This window comes from Anguilla anguilla, chromosome 17 (genome assembly GCF_013347855.1).
Source record: "Anguilla anguilla isolate fAngAng1 chromosome 17, fAngAng1.pri, whole genome shotgun sequence".
In the NCBI taxonomy this organism is placed as follows: domain Eukaryota; kingdom Metazoa; phylum Chordata; class Actinopteri; order Anguilliformes; family Anguillidae; genus Anguilla; species Anguilla anguilla.
In genome coordinates this window covers 28,234,477-28,253,660 of record NC_049217.1, presented here as the reverse complement: position 1 = coordinate 28,253,660, position 19,184 = coordinate 28,234,477, and the positions used below count along the sequence as shown (strand labels likewise).

Below are 19,184 nucleotides of genomic sequence, written 5' to 3'. Positions count from 1 at the left end.
GCGCCTACCCAAAAACGCCGACACCCGCTCTGAACCTGGGCTCACCGCAGGTCCAGCGAGCCGCCAGGAATGTTTAAACTCCGCGCAGCTGCCTTCGTTAACCACCGTCCGAGTAGCCCAAATACCCAGGAGGCACCGGGAACAGGCGCGCAAGCCGCTTCTCTTTTTCACGAGAGGCGCGGTTAACTTGTGTTCCCCCGGCAACACCGCTGTCAATCACTGTCCTCAACTTTAACTTTAAACTCGACACATGACCCCGTTTTATATTTAACGAGCACAGTCAAGTTAACTTTTCGGAGATTGATGAACTTGCTAAATTGAGTTGGCGAAGAAAAAAAAAAAGTTAAGTTTGAGGATTTAAAAAAAAAAGGGGGGGGATTACAAACACGGTTTTGGCGAGTTAACTTTGGAGACCGCTGCAGTTTCTAAACTGCGCTGGAGAAGATAGAAATCTCCCGGGCGGAATTCAATCGGGAGCCGAAGATAAGGACGGATGTCGATTGAATCCGGGCCTAAAGCTGGGGAGATGAGCCGGTGGGAGGGGCTAAGGCGGCGGCTACAGAGCGAGAGCTCAGATCCGCGTGACCGCGAGTCGAAACCGCGGCCCCAAAGACGACGGCGAGAACGCCAAACAGGACAGGACCTCTTTATTCGGCTTCTGGCCGGGTCGGGCCGGAGGACGAGGGGGGGGGGGGGGGGGGGGCGCCTCACCAAAGGCACGGGGAAAATGGCTGCCGGGCCGTCCGTCTGCGACGTTATAACAACGCTTTTTCCCCTCTTTTTGTTGTGTGCAAAAGTGGAAATAGCCAGTTACTACGGAGACCACAGCTCCACTGAAGTTCAGCCAACCTTCTGGCTGGAAGCCGGATCTCAAGGAATTCGGGAAATCTGCGGCTTTCGATCCTCCGGGCTGGGCAGCGTATCAGGTTCGGCCATAAATCCCCCCCCCACCCCCACCCCCCGCGCCCTCACCCCCCCACTTCCACACAGCTGCAGTGCTGTCCCTTCCCCATACCTGCTCCTGGGTCTCCAGCTCCTGAGATCTCAGCTTCTTCTCCATGGAGTGCAGCTGCTTCTGCAGGCTCTCCACCTTCTCCTGAAGGGCCTGGGGGGGCGGGGGGCAGTTACTAACATACCTGCTGCTTACACATTACAGTACATTACATTGCATTTTATCTGGCAGATGCTTTTGTCCAAAGTAATGTACATACGTGCACACCGAAGGTCATTGGAACAGCTGCAGAACACACAGTTAAGTATTCTCATTAAATTACAATTCTAAATCATTCTATTACAATTCTCATTAAGTATCAGCTACCCATAGCCATCAACACCAAGCCTAGTTCACATAGTAAGCATAGGCTAAGTCAGTAAATGCATTTACAAATCATTACTCATAAAATAACATACAAATATGCAACCATATCTGTGACACCCATGACCATTACACTCTAGGAATTTAGCCGATGCTCTTATCCAGAGTAACATGCACGACTTCTGCATTTTCACACAGAACGCATTTACACAGCTGGATATTTGCTGAAGTAATTCAGGTTAAGCACCAAGCTCAAGGGTACAACGGCAATGAAAATCGAACCTGCGTCCTTCAGGTTACACGCCCAGTGGCCTAACCCTACCTTTATATACACACATGCAGTGCAGTCTGTAAGTATTTGGACAGCGACACAATTTTTGTTGTTTTGGCTCTGCACTCCAGCACATTGGATTTCAAATAAAACCATGAATATGACATCAAAGTGCAGACCTTCAGCTTGAATTTAATATTTACATCCATAACCATCCATCCATCAAAGCCCTTTTTATAAAGCCTTCGGTCCCCATTTCAGAGGACCAAGGCCATTGGACAACTGGCTGCTCAGCTGTTCCTTGGTCAGCTGAGAGTCATTGCATCATCAGTTCATGCACAAGAAAAAGGTCCGGACTTGATTCTCGGTGTGGAATTTGCATTTGGGGTCTGCTGCCGTTGTCTCTCATCATGATGGCAAATACTTATGGATATATAAGCGTGAGCATATATAAGACTGCACTGTATATGAAACACACACCGATACTAAACACACAGCAGCCTACAGAACACACTAAACACGCCCTGAGCGGGGCACTGTGTGCGAACACGGCACAGACGCGTCAGCTCTGGGAAAGCGAAGCGAAGACTCGCCCGTGTTCCTCTCCTCTCCGCTGACAGCGGCGGAAAGAGAGGCAGAGTTCACCCGCGGAGCTGCGAAACAGATGTGTCCCGCGGACGCACATCTGCACACTCCTGCTTCCATTACCATCTCCAGAACGCACCGCCACACAAGTATGCGCACACACACACAAGCACGCACACGCACACACACAAACGCGCACACACACACAAACGCGCACGCACACACACAAACACACACACACAAGCACGCACACACACACACACACACATGCGCACACACATGCACATGCGCACACACACACAAGCATGCACACACAAGCACGCACATGCACACACACACACAAACGCGCATGCACACACACACACACACAAACGCACACGCACACACACAAGCACGCACACACACACGAACGCGCACACACACATGCATGCGTGCACACACACACACACACGTGCACGCAGGCACGCACCCTACGCAGTGCCGAGGCTGTTCTAAGGAACCCAGATGTGGAATTTACATCAGCAGGTTTACTGATCGATGCGAAACGCATCAGCGTCTGTCTTCCGCTTCCGAGCGGGGCTGCGGCTGGGTCCTAAAGCCCCAGGGCTGAGGCAGCGGCTTGCTCTCAACATCTACAGTAAGAGCGGCAGGAACGCAGGCAGCGGCTTGCTCTCAACATCTACAGTAAGAGCGGCAGGAACGCAGGCAGCGGCTTGCTCTCAACATCTACAGTAAGAGCGGCAGGAACGCAGGCAGCGGCTTGCTCTCAACATCTACAGTAAGAGCGGCAGGAACGCAGGCAGCGGCTTGCTCTCAACATCTACAGTAAGAGCGGCAGGAACGCAGGCAGCGGCTTGCTCTCAACATCTACAGTAAGAGCGGCACGAACGCAAGGGGCTGGGGAGGAACAACACACACACACACACACACACACTAGCACACACACTAGCACACAAACACACACACACTAGCACACAAAACCCCATACACACATAAACAACCCCACATACACACACAACGCCACACACACTCACACACACACACACACATACACACAAACAAACACGCACGCAGGCACGCACACACACAAATAAACAACCCTACACACACACACTCGCACACACAACCCCACACACACTCACACGCAAACACACACACATATACACACAAACAAACACGCACGCAGGCACGCACACACACAAATAAACAACCCCACACATGCACACACACACACACACTCGCACACACAACCCCACACACACTCACACACATATACACACACACACACTCCCTCAACGCTGCAGTCTGAGTTGTGTTTCCTGGGTGGTCCGTGTGTGCAGAGGAGGCAGGTATTTCAGCGCGGGGTTAGCGAAAGGCTAGCCGTTCGGCTCCCTGCATTCCAGGCCTTGTGTTGCTGGGACTAGAATCACTGTTTGTCATGCTCTGTGAGAGCAGATTAAAGAGCTCGTTCAATAACAAAAAAAATAATCTCAACAAACTCAAACTGCCCAAACCCGCGATACGGCAGCCGCTGAGCCTGCACACGTGAAGCCTCTCAGAGCCGTAAGAGCTGCTCTGGGATCAGTTTTCTCCTGTCCAAATCCTAACCTCATCTACTGCCAGCCACAAGGCCAAACTGACCCCAGACCAGAGCTCCTGTTCTAAGGACTGAGGAGACATCTTATGAATGGCCTTCTCCCTCAGCACATCAACCGGGGGGGGCGGGGGGGATTTATCTGGACTGATAATCATCCCGACCCAAGAGCTGCTTAATCCAGGCCACATGTGAGCAGCCAGGTGTGTGAGCAGCCAGGTGTGAGCAGCCAGGTGTGAGCAGCCAGGTGTGTGAGCAGCCAGGTGTGAGCACGATGGCGATGACGCAGGCCGGTGGGTTCAGCGATGCGCTGGGCTTCCTGTTTCCTGCCTGATCACTCGCCACTTTCCTAGGCCTCAGCTGGGAGACTGAGCTGGCCGGGCGTGAGGATGATGATGGAGGAGGTGAGGATGCTGATGATGAAGAGGGGCAGAAACAGCGACGCACGCGCCGGGCTCTCTGATCTGCGCCCAATCGTCCGCGTTTCCTGAAAGCCTCTGTTCCTCTCTCCGCGGCAACGCGCACGCCAAAAATGAGCCCTTTGATGTTCAGAGTGAAAAACAGGCTTGGAGCCGAGCAGAAGAGTGGGAGGGAGGGAGAGAGAGGGAGAGAGAGAGAGAGAGGGTGATGGAGTGAGAGGGCGAGAGAGGGAGGGAGAGAGACGAGAGAGGGCGAGAGAGGGAGGGAGAGAGACGAGAGAGGGCGAGAGAGGGAGGGAGAGAGACGAGAGAGGGTGACGGAGAGAGAGGGCGAGAGAGGGAGGAAAAGGGAGGGAGAAGGAGGGTGACAGAGAGAAAGGGAAATAGAGGGAGGGTGATGGAGGGAGAGGGATAGAGAGAGGGGTGGAGGGAGAGATTCTGGGGTTTGCGCCTCTCCTTCCCTGGTAGGGCATGTATTGCCTCGATGTAAAGAGGAACTTCAGCACTGGCTGTAATGGCATGGGGCCTATCGGTGGAAAAGGTCTTTCAAAGGCAACCACCCCCTGCGTTTCAAGCTCAAGACAAAAAAAATAAAATACTTCAAGTCAAAGGTTGCTGGAGATTCCATTTTGTAAAAAATAATTCTCAGATTTATTTGCCAGTATAATGGTGTTGGCGCAAAAAAAAAATAATAATAATAATAATAAAAAAATCTGTGAGCCTTATGTGTTTTTCTTTCCTGGAGAAACAAACACGGCAAGCCTCACAAAACAAAATAAAGGACACGGCGCCAAGAATGCCTTCCAACACGCTGAGCCACCTGCCAACACGTCTCACACAATAACTGCACACAAAAATAAACCTCATTATTTTACCTTCAACAATGGAGTCTGACTCACGTCAAATTCAAAAAGGAAGGGATACATTCAACTGCGCTGAACACGTACAGAAAAATACATTTACTGCTGCTGTCAGTTAATTCAAATATATATACATATATGGGTAATATATTCCCCAAATGATGCCACGGTAAGTGTGTGTGTACTCTCTACTGACGTCGGTTGAACGCATATATACATACATATATGGGTAACACATTCCCTAATGATGTCACGGTAAGTGTGTGTGTACTCTCTACTGATGTCAGTTAAACGGTTGTTATGAAAGGGGAGGAAGACTCCGGAGGCGAGTGAAGATGCAGATGTGGGGGAGGTGAACAGGGGAAATGTGGAAGTGCGTTATCGGCAGAGACAGATCTCTCAGCGCAGGGAGGGGCGGCGTGTGCTTGTTTTCGGGGGGGGGGGGGGAGTGGTCCCGCTAACTGACGGCCGTGGCGTCCGCGGTGGAAGAGACAGGCCGCCGCCTCATTTGGCTCAGGGCGCGCCGTACGCACGCCAGACTGCAGGAAAATCTGCATGCAGGCCTGTGATATCCGGCATGCAAACATCTCCTCACAGAGGAGATTACTGCAGGGGGAACAGGATGGGGGGGGGGGAGAGAGGGTGGGAGACAGAGAGAGGGAGAGGGAGAGAGAGGGACGGGGAGAGACAGAGGGAGAGAGACAGAGAGAGACTTTCTCCTACATTGTGAAAAATATTCAGAAATTAGGACACATTATTTCAACAAATTCTCTCTAATTATAAAGGACTTCCTTTCCCAAACAAAAGAGGAAAAAATGCAAATCCTGCTAGGAGAAAGGCCAACGGCTCCACTAGCAGCAAAGTACATCTCGGCATGCCATAATCTGAGGGACACTGGTTGACCACCACAAATATACTTATTTTAATTATTTATTAATTTCTATCCCTTTTTTTTTTTTTTTTTTCTCTTCTACATTATTATTATTACTACTATTATAATCACAATTATTATTATTATTTTTATTGTTATTGTTGTTGTTGTATAGCCTACTCGCTGTGGCCATTGCCACACTGTTGATTGCATTGTTGTTTGTATTTCATGTTTTCTATTCCTGTTTCTATGTGTACGCTTTGGCAATAAGTACAAGTGTATTTCATGCCAATAAAGCATTTTGAATTTGAATTTGACAGAGAGAGTGAGAGAGTAAGATAGGGAAAGAGACAGAGAAAGTGAGAGGGAGGGGGGAGAGAGATAGAGAGAGAGACAGTTAGAGAGAGACAGAGAGAGAGAGAGAGAGAGGGAGAGTGAGAGAGAGGCAGAGAGAGACAGAGAGAGACAGACAGACAGACAGAGAAAGAGAGAGGGAGGGGGAGTGAGAGAGAGACAGACAGACAGACAGACAGAGACAGTCAGAGAGACATGTAAATAAGCGGTGTGTGTGATCTTGGCCGAGCGAGCGGGACACCACGTTCGCTAAACCTCAACGGCGGGCGCTGGAGAAAACAATCGCAGGGGCGGGGCGGGGCGGGGCAGGCGGGGCGGGGCGGGGCGGGGCGGGGCGGGGCGGGGCGCGTCAGAGGGGAGAGAGCTGCTCCACAGCCTGACGCCAGCAGAGACAACGCAGGGAAAACTGAACCAGCATTAAAACACACACACACACACACACACACACACTCTCACTCACACACACACACGCACGCATGCACGCACGCGCGCACACACTCTCACTCACGCACACACTCTCATTCACACACGCACGCATGCACGCACACACTCTGACTCACACACACACACGCACGCACACACTCTGACTCACACACACACACACACATACTTTCACTCACGCACACACACACACACACACTCTCACTCACAAATACAAAAATTTGGGATTTAGGAGACAGAGAGAGAGAGAGACTAAAATATCATATTTATGTGCATCAGTACAGGAATAAAAGCTCAGTCTAAGTAAGATTCCACAGCACACAGAATCGTTCTTTGAAAAACGGAAAGCAGAGCATCGCACGCTAACGAACGCCCAAGATATAGCCACACACGGGGCTGAAAATAGACACCTTTACTCGCTAATCAGAAACGCATTTCCCCACACGCACCGTGGAGTAGCAAAGAGAGATGAAAGCAGAATATTTACGAAAGAGGAAATGCAGAGTCTTTGATGTGTTCCAAACAGAGAAAGATCTACGGAAGGATCTCTGATCATTAATCCGTCAGATAGCTGCGGTGCAGCCACCATCCTGAACATCACAGAGCCGAGAGCCCGTTAGTTTCCAGTTCCCCATCGCTTACTAATGAAGTAGCGCCCAAAAAAAATGGAACAGTTGGCCGTGGACAGTTCCCCTGCAGTGGCCAGGGTTAGTGCCCCACCTGACCACTAAAAAAGAGAACTACACTTCCCTGTGGGTGGACTTCCACAGCGAAGGTGGAGTATTTCTGCGCCCGGAGTTTACAGTTCATGCATCATTCTGAAGACCTGCAGAACTACAGCCAGATCTCCAAACACCGAGGTCCCCACTAATGTACGCTGTTCTGAAGACCTGCAGAACTACAGCCAGATCTCCAAACACCGAGGTCCCCGCTAACGTACGCTGTTCTGAAGCGCTACAGAACAGGCGGCAGAGGGGTGTGCTGTACCTTAGGGACGCGCTTTAGGGTAGTTCTGCTCTCTTATTTCAGGTACCGTGCGCTTGGATGTTGCCGAAACGCAATGGTCTCCAGCGTTTGTCAGAATGTTACTATTCTTCAGGGCGTAAGGTCAAAGGTCAGAGATGCTTCTGAAACGTGCATCCTCTTCACTCAGGGGCACTATACGAGCTGTGACACAACGCAGTCCCCACGCCCCCACCCCCCCCCACCCCCCCCCTTCAGGTCGCGAGGCCAAGTGTGAAAACGAGAGGGGCTGACAGGCCTTTTTTTGTGTTTCCTAATTTACACCCAACGCTGAAAAAAATTCGCCCAAAAATGCTACTGACTGTTCCCTCAACGACGTATCCTTTTCCAGGTCACGGGGTCAAAGGTCACTAATGGCCGCTTGCAGGGTTTCTGATTTCCAGGGTCCAGCTCGGCCACCTGTGCAAAACCGTTCTCTTCGGGGTCCCCAGGACCCGGGTCAAAGGTCAAAGGTCAAAGGTCAGGGTCACATCGGCTCCTCGTTGAGTTTGTGATCAGAAACGCGATACTGTTTGTGCTCAACCTCCTGCCAGTCATGTATGAATCACTTTCATTCTGCATGCCACCTCCACACAGCAGCCATTACTCTAATCTTTACTGCATTCTTTGCTCTACACAGAGGCCCCGGCGCGTCAGCGCCTAGACAGACAGCAGCGGTGAGCATGAGAAGGACGCCCTCACACCAGCGCACTGACACACACAGTTTGCACAGTGGCTCTGTGCATGGGTAATGTCTCTCTTACAGGGCTTGTGTACATAGGTAATGGCCGTGTGTATAGGTAATGGCAGAGTGCATTGTAATAATAATAATAATAATAATAATAATAATAATAATAATACATTTATTTTACATAGCGCTTTTCACAGACTCAAAGATGCTTGAGTTATTATTATTATTATTATTATTATTGTCTCCCTGGGCTGTAGGGGTACAGGTGAGGCTCACCTGGCTGGCTCCTTCGGCCTCACGGAGGAGCTGCCTCCTCTGGTCCTCCCAGAGGGCCGAGGCGTCCTGCAGCTGCCTGTCTGCATCCTGCCGCTGCTGCCGGCTCTCCTCCTGCAGGGCGCTGAGGCTGGCCTGCAGCTCCGCCATCGTCTGCAGGGACGCGCACCGCACGCACACACACACACACACACGCATGCACCGCATACACACACACACACACGCGCACACACGCATACACACACGCACACACACACATACACACGCACACGCATGCACACACCCATGCCGACACACGCGCGCACACACACACACACGCATACACACACGCACACACACACATACACACGCATGCACACACCCATGCCGACACACGCGCGCACACACACACACGCGCATACACACACGCGCGCACACACGCAGACATGCACACGCACACGCACACACGCACACGCATACACACACCACACGCACCGCATACACACACACACACACACACACACACACGCACGCCACACGCACACACACACACACACAAGCACGCAAGCACGCACGCACGCACGCACGCACGCACGCACACACACACCGCATGCACGCACACACGCATGCCACACGCACGCCGCATGCACACACACACGCCACATGCACAAACACACACACGCACGTCGCATGCACGCCGCATGTACACACGCACACACACACACGCATACACACACACACACACGCACACACACAAGCGGTAGAAGGGTACAAGGGCACGGCGACAGGTGAGCATCAAGGGGGGAGAAACAAAAAAACAAAAACAACAGAAGAAACAAAGATGCAGACTGCAAGTTAAACATCATCCGCTGCCAAACTCCTCCTCTGATCCAGAGTTCAGGGCTCGCTCAGAAAGAGCTGTCAGAGAACGTCACCAAGATTTTTAAAAAATAATAATAATTTTTAAATCAACGGCTCACTCCTGCTTTCACTTTTTCTCAGAGACGCCGCAAACCTTCGCAGGCGACCTCGCGCAGCCACGGGCCCAGACGCAGAGCGGAGGCCACGCGTCTCCGAAACCCTCTCTCCCCGTTTGAGGTCCGGGCTTGCGTAGCCTACAGTAATAAGCCGCTGTTCTCCGAAAAACATCTGCCATTGCCGGCCATAACACCAGGCGTATCGATACGAAGCACATCGGCCTCAGATAAAAAGCGCAGCAGCACAAGGCCGAATGTGCATTTAGTGGAAGACGGTGACCGGCTTTATTTATCGTTTGGATGGCTACCGACGGCACACACACACACACACACACACACACACACATGCGGGGTGCCGGCTGTGGGAAAAAGCGCGGCGTTTCGCTCGCTGGCCATCATTCAGATCAAACAGCTTAATCCTGAGGGCTTGACTGTGGCCGACAGCCCTGAGGGCGGGGCATATCATGGGTGGGGCGTAGCAGGACAGGGCATAGCATGGGTGGGGTACAGCAGGGCGGGGTGTATCATGGGTGGGGTATAGCAGGGTGGGGCATATCATGGGTGGGGTACAGCAGGATGGGGCATATCATGGGTGGGGTACAGCAGGGTGGGGCATATCATGGGTGGGGTATAGCAGGGCGGGGCATATCATGGGTGGGGTATAGCAGGGCGGGGCATATCATGGGTGGGGCATAGCAGGGTGGGGCATGTCATGGGCGGGGTACAGCAGGATGGGGCATATCATGGGTGGGGTACAGCAGGGTGGGGCATGTCATGGGCGGGACATAGCAGGGCGGGGCATATCATGGGCGGGGCATAGCAGGGCAGGGCAGATCATGGGCGGGGCATAATTGCCCATAGTCTCACCGAAAGAAAGAAATGATCAGTCCCTGACTGGATGGCGCAGTCCGACTACATCTCCTACATCTGCCAAGTTACAGCAAACGCCACGGCCCTTACTTTCCAGACAAGCTAAATAAACACCATTCCAAAGCAATGTTAGGCTGCCTCCCCCACAGGCCAAATTCTCATGCGACCGAGGCCCAGTGTTTTTCGCTCGTTTGAAGTCCTGGCCGCTGTGAACAGATGTTTTTGTTGGCAGTTATTTAAAGCAGATGCGTTTAGGCTGTCCGGGGAAGAGAGGGTCGATGAGAGAGAGGGTCAGTACTGGGCCTAACTGGAGGATCGCTGATGATGTCATCGGCAGAGGAAGAACAAATGTGAGGATGTATGAGTGTGATGCAGAGAAGGAAAGCAAAATATCCTAAGTTTGGGGCCTTTAGTTGTGTGGTCACGAGGTCAGAAAGAGCAGAATTTAAACTTAGGGCTGTTGTGGTTTTTTCAGTTGGACACCCATGAAAAACACTGAATTGGCTGTACAGGTGTGGGGTATCCCCTGACAGCCCCAAATCTGACGTGCGTGCGTGTGTGTGTGTGTTCGTGTGTGTGTGTATGTGCGCGCATGTGTGTGTGTGCGCGCGCGCACATGTGTGTGTGTGTGTGTATGTGCATGTGTCCCATTTGACAGGAATGTGGATAATACAAATGTGTGTGTGTTTGTATGTGCGTGCGTGCGTGTGTGTGTCCCCGTTTTGACAGGAATGTGGATAACACAAAAGCGTGTGTTCACATTGTAATGAGGCTGCACACTGAACCTTACCTGAGAGGCCCTGGCGAGTTTTTGGCTGTACTCCTTCTCCACTTGCTTCACCTTAGCATTACTCTGAGAGAGAGAGAGAGAGAGAGAGAGGGAGGGAGTGAGAGGAGAGAGGGGGGCAGAGAAAGACAGCGAGAGAGAGGGAGAAAGAGAGGGGGGGAGGAGACAGAAAGAGAGTGGGAGAGGGAGGGAGAGAGAGGGAGAGAAAGGAGAGAGTGGGGAGGGGGGAGAGAGAGAGAAAGTGAGGGAGAGAGGAGAAAGAGTGGGAGAGAGGGGGGGGGTGAACAATTAACAATTAAAATGAAGATTTTTTTTTGTTGCTTCACTATTCACAATTTGGCGAGTTCAGCAATAGCTAAAACACACTGAATGTTCAAGCGCCTGTCATAATCAAGTAAAGCTTGCCAAACAGAGTTTGTAAAGAAAAGAAGCACTTGTAAGTCAAAGTTTAGGACAAACTATGATTGAATACAGCCCTTTGTTTGGGAACAAACAGGTATGGCCGAGGACTACACTGTTGCAGTAGGCATTCTATTTTATAATATCGCACCAGAAATGCCCCCTATCGCCTGGGACCTTCTGTAGTTAACCCTTTAAGGTGAAAATTCATAAATACGTGATTATGTGATATACGATGAATAACTGAACATTCTAATGCTGATGTCACAATCACTGCTGGTAACTGAAAGCAACCCGAGTTCTAGAACACTGACTTAGAATTTGGAAAAAAAACATTCAGAAGAACCCTACAGTTCAAAGGATTGAGAAGCAGAACGAATAGAAGGAACAGAGCAGCAGAGTATCTGGTGGGGGGGGGGGGGGGTCGATGGAATCTGGAGCCAACCCCCACCCCCCCCCCCCACCCCCCCATTCTGCCCTCAAACAGACACCAAGGACATCTTTTCATCTCTTTGATAACACGCAAAAAGCTGTACTCAAAATGACCAGCATTGTTGCCATAGAAACCATTCCCTTTCACCCCATTTCATGAGGGTGATTCCTCTGAATCCCAGGTGTGTACGAACACATATTTAAACATTCATTTGAAGGGGAAAAAAAATGGCTGAGATACACGATTTTAAAATCTTCCTGCGGGAAGAGGTCACTTTCGGGAATACAAGTCGATGATTCCGGCGCGTTCGAGCGTTCCTGCTGAAACGCGCTCGGAGAAGCACACAGACCTCTTCACTCACACACAGCCAGCAGGCCTGTGGACTGGCTGCCTTTTAACCCTTTCACGAGCAAGTGATTTTGGCAGCAGAGTAGAGCAGTCAGTGCTCTAGAACACCGCTTTCACTTACCAGCACTGACTGTGACATCAGCATTAGAGTCTGGGATCAGGGAATTCTGGACTCGGACATTCCGTGATTAATTCATGGACTCTGCCTGCACTGAAATCTCACGGAGTGTCCCGAGACATGGACGGCCATGTCTGGTAATTTGTGCAAAGTGTCTGGACGAGAACACCTCCGTGCACGAAATGTACGTCCGCTTCAGACGCAGAACTGCGGGTTCCGACGTTAGCACACGCTGCACGCGGTGGGAAACGAGTCCGTAAAAGTCCTGCCTCTGCGTTTCTTCCATCCATAAACTCAACCAGCTGATTTCCCTAATTATTTCTGCCTCCTGGCTGAAGAATTCTACATATTAGCAAATCCAGGGATAAAAAGCTGGGGCGGACTTTTTACTTTCTGGACCTGGATTTTCCACCAAAGCTGTCCTCTCCAAGCAGAGGCTGAGGCCGGACCCAACTTAAATCTGATTGGCCCGTCTGGCCCCGCCTCCTTGGCTCTGCCACTCAGAGGTGATTGGGAAACTCCTTTGATCTTCTTCTCTTTCTTTTTTTTCCCGCCAAGTGCTCTGTTCCACACAACCCATGACCCAAAATAATGTGATTTAGTGCATCTCTGAAAGGCAGAAATTAATAACTTAACCCAACCAGCGAAGTGCAAAAACAACAGCCTTCAGGCAGTTCATTATTCTGACACATTACTCACCCACAGCACTAGGAAACAGGCACTCAACGCAGTCTAGTACTTTATTCTCCCTTAACACAGTAACACAGGCACTCAACACAGTCTAGTACTTTACTCTCCCTTAACACAGTAACACAGGCACTCAACACAGTCTAGTACTTTACTCTCCTTTAACACAGTAACACAGGCACTCAACACAGTCTAGCACTTCACACCCCCTTAACACAGTAACACAGGCACTCAACACAGTCTAGCACTTTACTCTCCCTTAACACAGTAACACAGGCACTCAACACAGTCTAGTACTTTACTCTCCTTTAACACAGTAACACAGGCACTCAACACAGTCTAGTACTTTACTCTCCTTTAACACAGTAACACAGGCACTCAACACAGTCTAGCACTTCACACCCCCTTAACACAGTAACACAGGCACTCAACACAGTCTAGCACTTTACTCTCCCTTAACACAGTAACACAGGCACTCAACACAGTCTAGCACTTTACTCTCCCTTAACACAGTAACACAGGCACTCACGTGGTTACCCCACAGGGTTCAATAAAGTGCATCTTATCTTATCTCACATGATACTGCTCATCAGTAGTTTAAGTCAAATTTGCTGTGCTTCTCAGTGGAGCATGTGGATTATTCTCATGCAAATCCAGCAACAATTAATTCCCTGATTCACAATTATCTCATTATCTCATGTAACTGATTGGGCAGACTGCTAACGACATGCTTCATAAGCTTCATAAGCTGCATAAGATGCTTCATTAGCAGAGTAAGATGCTTCATAAGATGCTTCAAAAGCTTCAAAAGATGCTTCATAAGCTGCATAAGATGCTTCATAAGCTGCATAAGATGCTTCATTAGCAGAATAAGATGCTTCATAAGATGCTTCAAAAGCTTCAAAAGACGCTTCATAAGCTGCATAAGATGCTTCATAAGATGCTTCAAAAGGCTCATACGATGCTTCCTAAGATGCTTTCTCTGCTAGCATGTGCCCCTTGCAACCCGAGTGGGCAGGAAACACACTCAGTTTCCTCAGAGATTAGGTTTCCCTCTCTTCACGCCGTTCCAGGCAATTAGCATAACGACAGTCGGGCTGTCTGCTGTACCTGTGCCACGACTGACACGGAGAAGCGGTCTGTTTTTCTTTTTCCCGCGAGGAACGGTGATGCAACATTCCAGCACTGCAGAAACCACAGCTGGAATGCTACCCATGATGCATTGCGCTCTCGCCACAAATATTCATTTATATTTAACGACCTAAAAATATTTCCAAACATGCACTTGAAGAGGTAGAACACGGACCCAAGTGCGTCAAAGACGTATTTCACGTCAGTAACCTAACCGCAAAACAAAACATCTACGTGAATGCATCCATATTTATGAAGGCACACCTAGAATGCCAACAATTTATGGAAATTTGCTAGCGAGATAAGTAACACACTTATCATAACACACAGACATAACTTACATTGTAAATTAGTTGTCCTCACAGCAGAAAGGAATCACTGCCATCCTTGGTATGCAGTCATTTATAATGGCCTTGGATAGGTGATCCATAAAGACTGCTCTATTAAAATTCCAATTGTCACTGCACAACCTGCCCACTTGGACTTGCAGCACTGTGATTGGTGTGTGAAGCAGTAAAGAGACCGCAGCGTTGTGATTGGTGGGCAGAGCAGGAAAGTCAAATTCACTGTGAACCCCAGACCCATCCATCTTTCACAGGCCATCTTTCACAGGCCTTCACAGAACGTGACAGGCAGCACAGCCTGAGTCCGCTCATATAGGGCCTACGCTTCTGAAGGTGCAGCGTCTTACCATTTCGGAGAGGGTAACTCCCCAGGCAAGGGGAAATGCATGCGATTCTATTTACATCATGCTCAATGTTTCTTCTAGCATTCTCGTTTTTGTTGCTTATTTTGGATAGTGCATCAGGGAGAATTCCTAATGGAATTCCTAATGGTGTGTGTGTGTGTTTGTGTGTGTGTGTGTGCGTGTGTGCGTGTGTGTGCATCATCCAGCCCAGGCCGGGTGCGTCACATTCCCCGCCCCACCTTGTCCAGGGCCGCCTCCTTGTCGGCCGCGTGGGTCCTCTCCAGGTCCTGCTTCAGCCGGTCCATCTCGGCGCGGAGGCGGCCCAGCATGGCCTCCTGCTCCTGGGCAGCCCGCTGGCGCTCCTCCTCCCTCAGCACGCCCAGCTCCATCAGCTGCTGCTTCCGCTGGGCGTGCGCCTGGAGCAGGTCCTCCCGCAGGCCGTGCACCTGCGCCTCCAGCTGGGCTATGTTCTGCAGGGGCGGGGGAGGGGTTACACTGGCGTTAGCATCGTGACATCAGCGGTCCATTGTGACATCAGAGGAATGCACTGCGATTGCTGCCATTATTACCTCAGCGAAGGAGACGCCATTATAACCACTATGACATTAGAAGTGGAGACACCATTGTTGCCATTATGACATCATTGGCGGCACTGGAATTAGCATTATGACATCAGTGGCAGAGATGCAACAATTATGTCCATTGTGACATCAGAGGAATGTAGTTCGAATTGCTGCCATTATTACATCAGCGAAGGAGACACCATTATAACCATTATGACATTAGAAGAGTAGACACCATTATTGCCATTATGACATCAGTGGCGGCAATGGTGTCATTACCATTATGACATCAGCCACTCAGCAAAAACTGCAGGAGCTGGTACTCTCAGGCTTCCAAAAGGAATGCTATGGACAAGCTTGTAAAGTTCTGTGTTTCTGCTGTTGAAGCTGAAAAGCTCCAATCCAATGATGCATCTTGTGAATATTCATGAGGGCACAACCAAGGACAATACAATGGCAATGGGTGTTCTGTTCTCGGGCACAGAATTCATAAATATTCATAAACTGTAGCACCAGAAGATCATTTTCCCAGCCATAACCTCCTAGAGCACTGGTTCCTGAACCTTCTGAGTCCACAACGCTCTTAATGAGCAAATTCAGTTTCTGTAACCCACGCCTCATTATAAGGCCAATTAAAAAGCTTAACACATTAAAATAATGAATCACAATGTTCTATTGAACCAATATGAATGTTAACTGAAACTGATTAACATACAGGGTTATTTTGGGCACGTGGGTGACCCACCGCAACCCATCCCATAACCCACCGGATTCACACTTTGAGACCCACTGTCCCAGAGTATGGGGACACGTAGAAAGGACACAGGAGTTGACCATCTGCCCGCTGTAGAGAATCTTTGCGTCAGTCCCAGTCGATGGGATCCACGGCGGATCAAAGACAGCGGGTCGCTGGCTCGCACAAGCACCGCACGGGAACTCCCCCCCCCCCCCCCCACACCAGAGCAGCACGGAGGAAAACAAACCCAGCTGGACCGCTCCACCACAGCCCGGCATGGCCGTTTGATCTCCCAGTCGCAGGGTTCAAGATCAAACAGGCGCCGTCCCCCCCCCCCCCCCCCCCCAAAAAAAGAAAGGTCAGCGCTTCGACTTAATGACGGCAATTAGGGGAAAATCGAAGGTCAGTTAGTAACGGATACTTTGGCCGTTTCGTATCTGGGAAGGCGAAGGCGGGCGGAACACGCCGGCACCAAGCGAGCGGGCGAGCGAGTGAGCGAGCGACGTCATCGTCCGCGGAGTCGCCGCGCTTCTTAAACGCGGAGAGCTGGGACTGAGGACCCAGCTCCCGCAAGTCTCCTTTAGGAAATGCATATTTAACGAGGCGCTCCATTAGGAAGTCAACGGGGTCGCGCTGGATTGGAGGCGGTGACCTCCGTCCTGACCTTGCGCGCTTTGAACAGTCCAGCGGAGGCCAGGCCTTTGATTTCCTCTCTCTCTCTCCCCAGCTGCTGAGCTGAAGAACATTACAGAGCAGGAATGTTAATAACAAAAACGCTTCTGTTAAACACGCAAAAAAAAAAAAAAAAACAAAAGGGAAAAAAAAAAAATTGCTTCTTCCGACACTACGGACTTATTTCCAGTGTGTGAGCGCCTCTTGATGTTGATGGGAGAAAGCGTGGGTAACTCCGCTGCCTGGCCTAGGGGGCTTGGTGGGATTTATTTACACATCAATCAGAGATGCATTTATGCCGGGGAACAGCTGGTGAGCTGGGATAAATTAAATGTGATGCTCAGCCTGAGATGTGATAAAAGTGAGTCCAAACCGGGGACGGTTCAGGCCCGCCCCCGTGTGCCCATGGCACAGTTAGATACATGAGCATCAGAGAGCCCCATGAGGACGCTAGGCTATCAGCGGGCCAATACCAATAATTCCTCACGCTGGTGAGTAGGGTCCAGCAGGCGCTGTTGTGTGTGTTTTGTGGACACGGGCTCCGCCAAACAGAACTTACAAACCCACGGAACCAGGACGGACTCTGCAGACCACGCGACACTCTGATGCAGCACTGCTGCAACACACCGAACCCAAACCACACTGCAATACTCCAAACCCAAACCACACTGCAATACACCAAACCCAAACCACACTGCAATACTCCAAACCACACTGCAATACACCAAACCAAAACCACACTGCCATACTCCAAACCAAAACCACACTGCGTTACTCCAAACCCAAACCACACTGCAATACTCCAAACCATACTGCAATACTCCTAACCATACTGCAATACACCAAACCCAAACCACACTGCAATACTCCAAACCCAAACCACACAGCAATACTCCAAACCATACTGCAATACTCCTAACCATACTGCAATACACCAAACCCAAAACATACTGCAATACTCCAAACCCAAACCACACTGCAATACTCCAAACCCAAACCACACTGCAACACTCCAAACCACACTGCAATACTCCAAACCCAAACCACACTGCCACACTCCTAACCCAAAACATACTGCAATACTCCAAACCCAAACCACACTGCAACAGCACTGCTACACTGGGAGTACCGGGACACTCCGAGCCACACTCACCTTAAACGCACTGCAGTGGCACTGCTGATCTGTGGCAGAACCAAAAACAGCACACTTTGAACTCCTGGACAGAGCCAGACTCCATTGTTCAATACAATTTCTCCTGTGAATGCCACTCTGAGCCCCAACATACACAGAGGCAGGATGCTGAAGACTAGAGGCTAGAGTCTAGAGTCTAGAGACTATAGGCTAGAGACTATAGGCTAGAGACTATAGGCTAGAGGCTAGAGTCTAGAGTCCAGAGGCTAGAGACTAGAGGCTAGAGTCTAGAGACTAGAGTCTAAAGTCTAGAGGCTAGAGTCTAGAGTCTAGAGGCTAGAGTCTAGAGGCTAGAGGCTAGAGGCTAGAGGCTAGAGGGCTGGAGGCTAGAGGGCTGGAGGCTAGAGGGCTGGAGGCTAAAGGCTGCAGGCTGGAAGCTGGCCATAGACAGAGGCTGTGGGACTAACTTGGACCCGTTTCCTCTTCCGGGAGGGTGGGGGGGTTTGGGGTGGGGGTTGTTGTGTACTCGATTAAAATGTCGAGCGGAAAGCCTAAAGGACAGCAAGGCTTCGCTCTTCTCGGCTCTGTCACAGCAGCGCAGAAGATCATTTATTTTGCGTTTCTATATTTGGTAAAGACGCTGAGCTACACTGACCCTGCGGCTAAAACAGTGAAACAGGCTTAACTTAACCATGAAGGTCAGTCAGGGGACCCTGCTAGCCTGTCCCCCTAAGCAAAGCACAGATCCCCACATAAACAGTTACTGCTCTACTGATATACAAGAGCTTCTGTGTACATAAATATGCCTCTCCTTACTATATACAGAATATGTATGTATGTGCACATGCCATATGAATGCATACACACATAAAATTGCTATGCAATTAGCTTTTTGTCGACACAAATACAATACAAATACGAACACAAAACTTTATTGTCCACACTGTGGAAGCACACAAAAGTACAAAACACAGTTAACATTTTAAAA

At 50.2% G+C, this 19,184-nt stretch overlaps 1 protein-coding gene across 2 annotated transcripts in view; it reads right to left on the bottom strand.

Annotated features, from left to right (window-relative positions):
• The window catches only part of cep112 (centrosomal protein 112), a 71,121-nt gene that overhangs the window by 7,558 nt on the left and 44,379 nt on the right, over positions 1-19,184 (bottom strand). For both annotated transcript variants that reach the window (XM_035398692.1, XM_035398693.1), the window contains 4 exons: positions 15,333-15,563; positions 11,293-11,355; positions 8,680-8,829; positions 1,016-1,105 (listed from right to left, as the gene is read on the bottom strand). In XM_035398692.1, coding sequence (XP_035254583.1) covers positions 1,016-1,105; positions 8,680-8,829; positions 11,293-11,355; positions 15,333-15,563 — 534 coding nt within the window. The remainder of the gene's footprint in view (positions 1-1,015; positions 1,106-8,679; positions 8,830-11,292; positions 11,356-15,332; positions 15,564-19,184) is intronic.